The sequence below is a fragment of the Acanthochromis polyacanthus genome, chromosome 6 (genome assembly GCF_021347895.1).
Source record: "Acanthochromis polyacanthus isolate Apoly-LR-REF ecotype Palm Island chromosome 6, KAUST_Apoly_ChrSc, whole genome shotgun sequence".
Classification (NCBI taxonomy): domain Eukaryota; kingdom Metazoa; phylum Chordata; class Actinopteri; family Pomacentridae; genus Acanthochromis; species Acanthochromis polyacanthus.
In genome coordinates this window covers 34187852-34200145 of record NC_067118.1, presented here as the reverse complement: position 1 = coordinate 34200145, position 12294 = coordinate 34187852, and the positions used below count along the sequence as shown (strand labels likewise).

The following is a 12294-nucleotide window of genomic DNA, read 5'->3' as shown; positions in this document are numbered from 1 at the left end:
ACCAGATTCACTTTTATGTGTGCTACATCAGTCACAATCTAAATTAAGGTAATGATCAGTTTGTCGTGTAACACCACATGAAAACCATAAAACAAGTAAAGAAATTGGTGTGTGTGTGTGTGTGTGTGTGTGTGTGTGTGTGTGTGTGTGTGTGTGTGTGTGTGTGTGTGTGTGTGTGTGTGTGTGTGTGTGTGTGTGTGCTTGAGTGCGTGTGTGTATATACGCTGTATTTGGTAACACAGTGTGGCCCACTTGGCAGGAGAGCTTGCAAAAGCTTTGAGGTCAAGGGAACCAACACCAGACATCATCGATGACAGAGACATCCTCTGTGTGCAGATTGCAGGTCTTTGCCATGACCTCGGTAAGTGATACACACCTTTCCTGTAATACCTGTTTCTTATTTTGATGGTATTTGATGTGTGTGATTCAGCGTGAACGTGAAAGTGAAACGATTTTTTGCAAACAGCATTTTGTTCTTATGGCAAGGAATGCATCAGGCAACAAATAAATAGAAAATAAAAACAATATATGGATGGGTTCATATTGTATTTTTCATTTATTTTGACTGGAAGACAGTGCTGCATGTTCTTGTACACATGTCTGATAGGACACAATCACCCTACAGTTCACACATGATCACCAGGAGGTGATTTCATGTTTCTTTCTCCACATCTAGGACATGGTCCCTTTTCTCATCTGTATGATGGAATTTTTATCCCCAAAGCATGCCCCGAAGAACAATGGAAGGTAAGAAAAACTGAACTATTTCTGTTTTCAATGATGTATGCCATAATAGTCAACCACAAAGCTGAAATATGTTTTGAAAAACACATCTAGGAGCATGTCTCAAAAAACAACACAGCTGTACACAAATGCCAATATAAATTGAAGACATAAACAACGTCAATGTCAATGTCAATGTCAATGTCAGATTTATTTATATAGGAATTTTAAAGGCCTATGGCCAACCAAAGTGCTTTATAGTAAAATAAATCATAACAATACGAGAACAATAAAAGTAATACAATAAAGCAGTAAAGTAAAACAGATAAAAGGTCCATTAAAGGTGACTCTGCTCAGCCAAAGGCCAGGGTGAAGAAGTGGGTCTTAAGACGAGTTTTAAAAATGGAGAGGCTATTCCCAGACTGCACAGAGAGGGGCAGTGTGTTCCACACTGTGGGAGCCACAACTGCAAAGGCTCAATCTCCTCTGGTTTTCATGAAAGATCAAGGAACATCCAGAATCATCTAATCATCTGGTCAGCTGACCTCAGGCCTCTGGATGGTTGATGCACCTTAACAAGGTCAGACAAATATTCTGGGGGCTGTCCATTCAGAGACTTAAAAACAACTAAAAGAATTTTAAAATCAATCCTGAACTTAACCGGAAGCCAGTGAAGTGAGGAAAGCACCGGTGTTATATACTGTCATTTCTTTGTCCCAATTAGGAGACGAGCTGCTGCATTCTGAACAAGCTGCAGATGGTTGAGTTCTGACTGGCCAGTACCAACGTACAGGGAGTTACAGTAGTCCAAGCACAATGTAATAAAAGCATGGATAACTTTTTCTAGATCAGCCCATCTTAGGTAGGGTTTGACTTTAGCAAGAAGCCGAAGCTGAAAGAAGCTAGCCTTGACCACTAAGCTGATCTGCTTGTCTAATTTAAACGCCCCATTATGGCTCAGGTGGTAGAGCGTGTCGTCCAATGATCAAAGGGCCAGCGGTTTGATTCCCGCTCTGTCCAACTCATGTGCTGTTGTGTCCTTAGGCAAGACACTTTACCCACCTTGCATCCAGGACGGCTACTCACACTGGTGTAGGAATGTTGGTGGTGGCTACCAGATTGGCAGCCACTCTTCTGCCTGGTCTGCCCCAAGACAGCTGTGGCTACAAGTGTGTGAGTGAATGAAAAATGGATCCATTGTATCCATTTGAGTATGCCTTAATAGAAAAGCACGATATAAATCTAATCCATTATTATTATCAAAGATTCCTCGTCTGCAGTAGTGGGCCAAGGAAGCTGGCAAGGACCTGGACCAGGTCAGGGCGATCGAACGGGAAAATCTCAGTTTTGTTTTCATTTAATCTTAAGAAATTTAAGTCCATCCATGTTTTTATATCCAAGTCCATTTTTATAAACAAGTCCGTATGTAGATGTCAAGGTCAAATCAGACCTTATGAATCAACCTTGCATACGGCATGTCTCAGTCCTCATGGAGCACTGGTTAAAACACAGATCATCGATACTGTCTTTTATTTCAGTGGTAAAAGCCACTCTCCTAATGCACTGACTTTGTCAGGGTTATTTTCTCAGTCTTCTCAAACCTCCTGTTGAACCACAGAAGATTCATGCTGAGGAGCATTCCCTGTTCCTTTTAAATTTATTCTATATATGAGAAAATGGTAGAGGTCCAATTAGTTTAAAACACTCAAAAGAATAATCCAGCATTTGAGAAATATACTCATTGATTTTCTGTCAGTGGGATCGATACCACTCTCATTTTCATCAATTAACTAACAGTAGATTGTGCCTTTGCTTGTCAAGGAAGCAGAGGGAAACTTCTTTAACTCTGTATGTGTTGGAAGTATTTCCAGACACGAAATTCTTGTTCTTGTTCTTGTTCTTCTCTTCTAATGCTTCAGAATTTCGAGGACTCAGATGCTGAAATATTAACATAAAAAAATAAAATAACCATCATCAGACATATGGACATTTGTTATTTGTAAAATATGTACATATACTGAGCACGAAAAGAAGGTGAATTTGATGCATAGTGGATTACAAGTATACAAATTTGCATTAATCACTGTAATAATAACAGGAAATCTTGACTTGAATCCGAAAACTACACCTTTAGTAACAGATGCTCCTGTACTCAGATTTGAACAACAAAAATGATATCAGTGTGAACGACACACACTGACAACAAAAATGTATGATCGGCATCACACAGTGAAACAGACTTGGAGGTACTGTCACTTGGTCTCACAGCAGTAGCCTGAAACCTTGAAATGCTTTTGAAGGCAAAATGGATCATCCAAAAGTTGGGGTTTAGTGGCAGAGGCGAAGAGGTTAGAGATCTGTTAAAGGAAGAGCAGAGAGTAGCACTGCTCCACAGCACACAAAGTCATTACCTGAGTTATAGCTACATACCCACCAAACATCATGGCAAACATGAAAAGTAAAACTGATTTTCACATTCAGTCATGCTTTAGTAAATCTTCTACTCAAGCCTTTCCCTTTAAAACATTGATGAATCTGTGTGTTTTACAGCATGAGGATGCCTCTGTAGACATGTTTGACCACCTAGTGGAGGAGAATGGTTTAAAGCCACTGATGGAGCTGTATGGTCTGAATCCATATGGAGAAAAAGAAAATGACCTGAAATTCATTACAGAGATGATTCAAGGAAAACCCCTGATTGAAGCTCAGGACAAGACATCAGTCAGTTCTTCCCCACAGTGGCCATATGAGGGTCGGACAGAGGAGAAGTCCTTCCTCTATGAAATTGTGGCAAACAAGCTAAATGGAATTGATGTGGACAAGTTTGACTACTTTGCCAGGTGAATTTTGCTTTACTGTAGAATCTTTTGATGTAAAGTGAAGTACTACTGTGTACTTCTTTCACTGAACAATTTCAATATTAGCCCAATTAGTTTTACTATGTGCAACAATCTCAAGTTCAACAGAATACCTGTATTTTTAATTCTTGTATATGTCAGGGTAGAGACTGCGATTTGGTAGAAACTCCAATCCTACCAGTAGAGATTTGTCAGGGCTAAGGTTAGACTTTTAAGGTTAGGGTCAGGGGTCAGGGCAGGGGTCAGATTTAAAGTTCCATCTCTACTGGTAGAGATTACATTTGCAAACTCTACTGGTAGAGACTCCATTCGCAATCTCTACTGGTAGAAACTCCAATTCTACCAAATCGCAGTTTCTACCCTGACATATATCCTCATTCGTTCTCATCTCAGGGATGCCCACCACCTGGGCATGCAGAGCAACTTTGACCATAAGCGCTTCATCATGCTTGCCAGGGTGTGTGAAGTGAATGGACGGAAGCACATCTGCTCCAGAGACAAGGTGTTAACTCCTGCTTTCTATCTGCTTTTAAACTGTAACTATTCTATCTGATTACTTATGACTAAACTCAAGGCAATATTCTCATCAGGAGGTGGGCAATCTATATGACATGTTCCACACAAGGAACTGTCTCCACAGAAGGGCCTATCAGCACAAAACAAACAAAATCATAGAGATTATGTGAGTGTCTACCCTTTCATGCCAGTGTCCTACAACATTTAGTATTGTCTCCTGTCTGATGTAGTTTTTTGAATTTGCTTTATGATTCTCTCTATTATATACTATGTACCAAAATGTTCCCAAAAGTGACAATATGTTGGATCTGTTATTCAGGATCAGTGAGGCCTTCTTGAAAGCAGATGAACACATTGAGATTGAAGGCTCAGGAGGGAAGAGGCTTAAACTGTCTGAAGCCAAAGATAACATGGAGGCCTACACCAAGCTGACAGGTCAGTGGATGCTAATTGGTCAATTGTGCCATGTTTAAAATACATTATACAATCAGCAGCCACAGCTACTTTATCAAGTGCACCTTGTTAGGACCAAGTTGGACCCCCTTTTGCCTTCAGAACTGCCTTAATTCTTCATGGTCCAGATTAACAAGGTGCTGGAAACATTCTTGAGAAACAGAACCTTGAATGGCCTAATTCAGTCATTGTATAAAAGAATAAATTTAAATAACAGCATGAACTATTACTTTTCCTGTCATGTCATAATAACCCAGATTATAGATTTCAAGATCACTGAGCAAAACTACACTTTTGTGACCTGTCACCTTTTCCCATCGTTTTCTTGCAGTAGTAATTAACCGACTGCACTAAAGACTGCAACTTATTGTATGTTGACACAGATAAACACACCATTTAATCCAGTTCCTAAAGCTTTGTTCTTGGCTTTCTTGGATTTTAAAAAAATATACCACCCTCCAAACTCTAGATCCTGAGTGCTGATCCTACTGTGATCCCATGCATGTTGCAATTTTTCTGAACTATTATTGGAAGGATCACTGTTTGGGGGAAAGGTTTGGAAACATGGTTAATTGCGAGTCGAAGTAACTGCTTATGTTTTCCAAAGTTTCCATTGTACCTAAGGCTCAATAATTATGATAGTGATGTCACACCATCCATCCATCCATCCATCCATCCATCCATCCATCCATCCATTCTCTATACACCGCTTTATCCTCACTAGGGTCGTGGGGGGTGCTGGAGCCTATCTCAGCTGACTCGGGCGAAGGCAGGGGACACCCTGGACAGGTCGCCAGTCTGTCGCAGGGCTACATATACAGACGAACAATCACGATGTCACACCACAATCTTTTTAAATTATAAAATGGTAATGAGTGATAACTATTCATACTTTCATCAAAACTGTTGAAATGATTACAGTTGTGAACATAGTAAATGGTCTTTGTCATATCTACAGTATATTGTTTGATTTTGTCAGTTATGCTTATCAGGGTAGCATCAGTTATTTATTTGTGAAACACTAATGATGGATTTGTGACTCTTTTCCTTGTTCTTCCATTTTATTTCTCTCCCTGTAGATCAGGTGTTTGAGAGAATCCTCCACCCTTGGTCGTCTTCTGCAGAGCTGGAGAAAGCCAGGAAGATTCTGGAGAGGATTGTCTCCCGAAACCTGTACATGTTTGTGGGTGAAACCAAGGTGTGCAGTAAGGTCCTCATGAGTTTGTATTATATTTAGTTTGTGATGGCTGGCGATCACATTGACAACAGATGTCTGAAGTGACAACAAGATTGCATTTTTCTATCAGTAATTTTTAGTAATGACAATGTGACGATATTAAGACAATTGCCAAAGCCATCATTTCTGTCTAGTTCTTTCGGACCCACTGTTTGATTTTGGCCAGGATAACACTAAACAGTCAATTTTGACTTTTTAATAATAGATTTAGAAATTCTGAAAATGCTAGTATCTTGTGTGCAGTTCAAACACAATTTCACAAGATATTTTATTCCAAATCATGTAGTCAAGATTGAATAAATCACCATTATGTCCCTCCTACTTCTGACCCTTTCTCAGCCCAAACAAAGAGGACAGGAAGAAATGCCAGAGGTAAGAATGAAAACATGACTGGACATCATAAAGCACATTTAACCAACCAATAATAACATTGAAGGTGTGTGGTCTCTTCTAGATCCCGCAGCAGAAGATTAACGATGTGAAAGATAAATTGGCTGAGGCTCTCTTTCCGGGTGAAAATCAGGCAGACAACTTTGAAGTTTCTGTGTGTTTAGTCTAATTATCTTCTATAAACTTTTCATAAATTATAGGATAACGCCAGCCTTCAGGCATAATTTTCTTATGGATATAAAACAAAGGCTTCTCTCTCATACATCTCTGTCAGATCGTGACTTTGGACTATGGGATGAAAAAGAAGGACCCCATCAATAATACATACTTCTACAGCAAGTATGACCTCAAGAGAGGATTCAAGATCCCTGAAAGCCAGGTCAGAACTTCAGAAAAGTCAAATAATAATAATAATAATAATAATAATAATAATAATTCAATCAAACTGAAATATCCTTGCATGTGTTGTTTGTTCCTGGTGTGTGTGTCTTTATAAGACAACCTTGGCTGCATCATAATTTGTCATTTTTTTTCCAGAAATCCAAGCTTCTTCCAACAACTTTCTCTGAGAAGATCATACGGGTTTATTGCAAGAATCCCAAGAACATTACCTTGAAACAGGCCCGAGAGGCCTTTAAAAAGTGGTGCATAGACAATGACTATACAAAGCCTGTGGACGGAGATAGAGTGGGGGATCTAAAGTGAAAAAGAAATCACAAAAACTCTGTCTCTCATTGGCTCTTATTTATGAAAAATGATTAATAATATCAACAAGATACTTCCATCAGCAGCTGAAGAGCTCACATATTATAAATGAATTGCTGTTTTATATCATGTTTGTACCAAAAACATGAAAAAGGTGCAAAAGGGTATTTCTGTTGTAAACAATCAACCATGCAAACTTAAAATGTCAATCTTGTTTGGTGCATAGTCGCAGCTATGGGTCTTTATTATTTTTATAAAGACTGTCATTTACCTTGAGCTATTTTCATTTGCGGTGTGGGTATTATAAGTATTTTGTGTTTTTTGGTTTTATAATGATAACTGTGATTTGATTGTGACAGAAACTTTGTGACATTTGATTTAGATCTAGAAATATTTTTGGATCAGAGGTTGTTCTCGTGATTATCATAGTTCTGACTTGGTTATTTTCTTGTTTTTATGATTATACTATATATCACAAATTTACTCAAATAGCTCAAGCAAATCATGTTTTGCTAATTACATGAAAATGATATTTACTGTGTAATTGGCGTGTTAATTAAAAGCCAAGAAAGCTCAATAGAACATTCCAACTGTGTTCATATTTAGATGGTCTGCTAACTGGCGGTGCATGGTCTGTTTGAAATAAAGTTATTTTACTCTTGGTCATGTGTCATTGTAGAGTTAATCTCATAGCTCAAGTATCTTGTGTTGTGCCAACTGTGTGAAAATGACATTTATTGTGCAATGGGTGTGTTAATTAAAAGCCAAAAAAGCTCAATAGAACCTTCCAGCTGTGTTCACATTTAGATGGTCTGTCACAGTTTGCCTCGTTTCTCCAGCCTACAAAATGGGGTTAGAAAATGAAAAATATTCCAATTTAGGGCTGCTGTCAGAAAACCAAAGCACAGACATACTCAATAGGCAGAGAGGCAAAGTATAAAAATGGGTTTTATTCGCAAAAACAAAGTCTATTCAACAAAGCAGGCAAACTACAGAATTAAACTAAGCAAAATGAGAAACTCGCAGAACAAAAAAAACAAGCTTGGAGACAACCAACCAAATCTAATACAAAAATAAACTGATCCAAAAATGCTCAACAAAGCCCTAAAGTTTATCCTACAAAAAATAAGCAGAAATAATTACTCAAGGCAACAAGACAGGGTACTCATAACAACAGAGGATGTTCATATATAATTCTCTCCGCCAGCCTTGAAGCCTCTGTCCTTGCCACCCATTGGCTCCTGTAGGGAGGAAGGGAGAACCTGGCAGGTGCAATCTATTGCCTCGTCAGAGGCGTTCAGGGGCAGTGGGACACCCAAAAATCAAAGAAAACTCAAAACACCCAATACTCAGGACATGCAATACAACTGAAAACACCAACAATTCAAACTACAAACACATGCAAAAATAAATATCTAAACAAACAATAAAACCCGTCCCCACTGCCGTGTAACAAACTGATCCAAAAATGCTCAACAAAGCTCTAAAGTTTATCCTACAAAAATTAAGCAGAAGTAATTTTTTCAAGGCAACAAGACAGGGTACTCATAACAACAGAGGAAAACTAAAGAAAAAGGGCAGGTAGGCTTGGGCTATTCGGAAACTGGCGGGAGACTAGGCAGAATCGATTCGGCGAAAGTGCCATCGACACCAGCAGGCAGGAAGCAAGGCTCTGGGAATGCCAGGCAGGAAACAAAGTAAGGGATCCGGTGGGAACAAGGGAGGTGACCAAAGTCCATGTGTGGTTATGGAAGTCAGGAGACAGAACAAGATCCAGAGGCAATATGAGGGGAGAGCTGGATCCAGGTGTGGCTGTTGCAGTCTGTGGTCTGGCAGGGAACAAATACATGAACTGGGCTTACATTGCATGAGATGTGATTGTGAACAGGTGAGCTGGGTAAACTAATGACTGCAGCTGACACATCGCTGCAATGAGACTGCAGGCAGGCAGCTTGGGAGAGCAGGGAGCAGCAAGACAGGTCTCTCCTTTTCCCTCCTGCTCTCTCTGTATCTGTCCATTCTGTTTTGATCTGTCTCTCTTTGGCTCCCTCTGTCTGTCATCTCTCTCCCTCTTGTCTCTCTTGTCCCTGTGCCTTGCTCTCCCTGCTCACCTGTCTGCACTGAGCTGATTACTGCAGGTGTCACACATTGCCGTAATCAGACCACCTGCCAGAGTGAACAGACCTTGATCAGAGTAATTTACATGCAATTCAGTATCCATTTCTTGTTTGTCCTCATTCTTTCCTTCCCTCTCTGTACATATGTCTGGATGTTACAGTCTATTAAACAGCATTGTCTTGTCTTGTCTTGCCTCTACCTTTGTTTATTCCTTCCAGGTGTTATTAAAATCTAGTCTAACCTCATGCCTCCTTGTGCCGTTCGGTTGAAGTCTCCTTCAATCACCAGCCAGCCTCTCACCTCATTGAGCCTCCACATGGTCAGTCAGACAGCCTTCTTGTCACCCATCATGTCCAGGTCTCCCAGTCACTAACATCACTCAGACATGCCTTGGCATCCCTAGAACCACTCTCCATAGGTCCCTTACCAATATCTAAGGACTGTTGCAATAAACTGCTCTTAACCATTGTTGGCTGTCAGGAAAATTCTTCAGTGTAGTCCTGACTTCTCCACATTAATACTCAGAGTCATTTCTCAAGTCAAACCAAAGTTTTACTTGCACACGGAGTCACTTGAACAGTGCAGAACGAGTGACTCGCAATAGGTGGAAACAATTTTGTTTTTAAGCAGGCACATAAACAAGTTACATTGGTATCATCAGTTTATGAGCAGCCAGTTTCAACCTGCTTGCAAGATTACTTTTTATATTTTCATGGTTAAAGTTAGATCACAGAAATTTACTGGGTACACTGGGTGACAAGAGCTCACAGTCACACAGGTATACAGTCGTTTGAAATCATAAAGAGCATTTAATCATAACATAATTATAATTTTATAAAACTGGGTGTGTTCGGTGCTCTGGTTTTATGTTACGAAATGACCACATTATCATTTACAATTCAAGGATTACAAACAGGATATAACATGTTTGTTTTCATGCACTTTTCTGCAAAATACACTACGCGAGTAAAACAGCTGTTTTCTTGTTTTTGTATGGTAGGTTTTTGATATGTGGTGTTTTTTGTAAACTGATAGCAGCACAATAACTACAGGCTCTGGTGCAACATTTACCTTGAAGATGTCAGAAGACAGGAGAAGAGAATGAGGAAGATGCCATATGAAATGACAAAAATCTTGTTCCGTGATGACTTAGGGGAAATGGTGGTGTTTTTATGGGTAGGTCCTGCTGTTTTGGTTTATGAATAGATGAGGTGTATGTCTTGGTACCATCAGCTGTTTTGAAAAGAGCTTATCGCTTTCATTTAGAACAAATGTTACCACACTGGTCAAACTACTGTTAAGGAATTCTCTATGCCTCATGACCAGAGATATTCCACGTGTCATCTTAGTTCATGTTTCCATCCCTCTCCCTGCTATCACACCAACTCTGTGTCATCATTTTAATGCCTCGAGACTCGTGATTGTGCACTCCAGTACTTTGCTGTCTGCATTCTATTGCATTTATAGTACTCCTTAATCATTTCACAAATTACAACCTCACACATCTAGTCCATAAACTAACACCATCCCTCACCCCTACAGATCAGCACTGCACAGAGAGAGGAGACAGAAATTGTAATTGTCATGCACTTCAATGGCAAAAATTCTAAATGAAAAAATGAAATCCTCAGCTCAAAAAGTTGCTCCAATTCAGTGTCCAATCACCCAAAATGCTAGCCTAGCCACGCTATACCCATGTTTCTGACGGCACAAGGGTCTAGGGAAGCTCGACAGGGAGGGAGGCGGGCTAAAAGGTTGTCTATCAAATCCCTCTCCTGCAATTGGGTAGGTATACAACCAATCAATGCAACGGCGGATTGTGGCTAAGTCCCATTAGCTTCCCAACCAGCGGAGCCAACTGGTATATTAAGGATTTGCCATATCCCGTCGGCATGAGTCCAAATACGTCTTTCTTCTCAATGAAACACTTCAGTGCCGTCCTTTGTTTATCTTTCAAGTTGAATTTTAGCTTCAGATCTTTAAGGGCTGTGGCCAAAGCCGAGTCGAAAGATAACTGTTTATTGTGCGCTGGTTGTTTCTGTCAGAATTGTCATGCCTCTGTCGTCACGTCGTTACGCCCGCCTTTTGACTCTACACTTCATGGTGATTGGTCCGGCCAGTTTTAGGAGAATCCAGCCTCGAGCCTTATGGAGGGTAACTAGACCCACCCTGGCAGAGAATTAAATTTGTTGCCGTGGGTTGTCTAGCGCGGCTAGGCTACCAAAATGCCACAGACTTGATGTCAGAGGATCAAGTGGGATCTCTGAGCCCCATCATCATCATCCACAATGGATCCACTGATGTGAGGAGCCAGCAGGAAAGAGCGTCAGAGTCACACGAAGTAGTGATGGAGAAAGCCACCATCACCTTCCCCAACAACATAGTGGTCATATCAGTTCTGCTTTGAAGGAAATACTTCAACCCCGACTTTCACCCTGACCACCCACTTTCCTCTCCTTGTTTAGATCCTCGTCTCCTTGTCCCTTGTTACCGTTCTGGAATGAGCTTGCAGTCACTGGCGTGGAACCATGAAGCCTTTCCTGTCATCTGAACCGTGGGGTTGTAGCGTGGACATCGAGATGGTGACATCATATAAATATTTAGGTGTCCACCTTGATAATAAGTTGGACTGGTCTACAGACGTAGATTTCATCTACAAAAAGGGCCAGAGCCGACTTTATTGCCTCAGAAGACTTCGATCACTAGACATCTGCCGCCCCAGCAGACAACATGAAAATGAAGACAAAGTTTGAATGTGTGTGCGTTCCAACCTTTGAATACTGAATATCCATGTATTCCTTTAAAAATGTGGTAATGACAACTGAGTTGCCAAATTGCATTTGTTGTTTGAATCTTGGTCAGACCTCTGAACATGAGCCTGGTGAGGGAGCTCTGTCCTTCAGCTGGAATATTCACTCTGCATTTCTCTTCTTTATTATTGATGATGGAGAAATACATGACTGTGTTGCAGCTATGACTAAAGTTTGCAGTCTGTCTGATCCATAAATGTCTGTAAAGGTGATGCTCACATTAACCACTCTGATCAATCGTCAACAGGAAACACAAAGGCTGGCAAAGTAACTAACAGCACAAACAACACAGGAAAGTTCATTTTTGTTTCCAGCTCTCACAATCAGCTGAACCGACACCATAGATACCTATGGCTGATCTATAAGATCTACTCAGCAGAACTAGCAGCTGGTGTTTAGTTTCACCCATATTTAAATATGGGTTTCTACAAATATCTGTTTCTTTAAAGCTATGTTGACACATAGATTGACTATGTGTCAAAAA

General features: G+C 40.3%; 1 protein-coding gene across 5 annotated transcripts in view; it reads left to right on the top strand.

Annotated features, from left to right (window-relative positions):
• Positions 1-12294, top strand: part of LOC110972768 (deoxynucleoside triphosphate triphosphohydrolase SAMHD1-like) — a 126337-nt gene that overhangs the window by 47166 nt on the left and 66877 nt on the right. Inside the window, exons 13-17 of one of the 5 annotated variants that reach the window (XM_051949156.1) lie at positions 5630-5748; positions 6127-6159; positions 6242-6331; positions 6452-6556; positions 6715-7544. The exons of 1 other annotated variant lie outside the window; for it this stretch is intronic. In XM_051949156.1, the coding sequence (XP_051805116.1) occupies positions 5630-5748; positions 6127-6159; positions 6242-6331; positions 6452-6556; positions 6715-6882 (515 nt within the window). In that variant the 3' untranslated portion in view covers positions 6883-7544. Of the gene's footprint in view, positions 1-4171; positions 4264-4416; positions 4533-5629; positions 5749-6126; positions 6160-6241; positions 6332-6451; positions 6557-6714; positions 7545-12294 lie in introns of those variants that run through there. 3 more of the 5 variants (XM_051949157.1, XR_007942378.1, XM_051949154.1) reach the window with 3 other exon arrangements.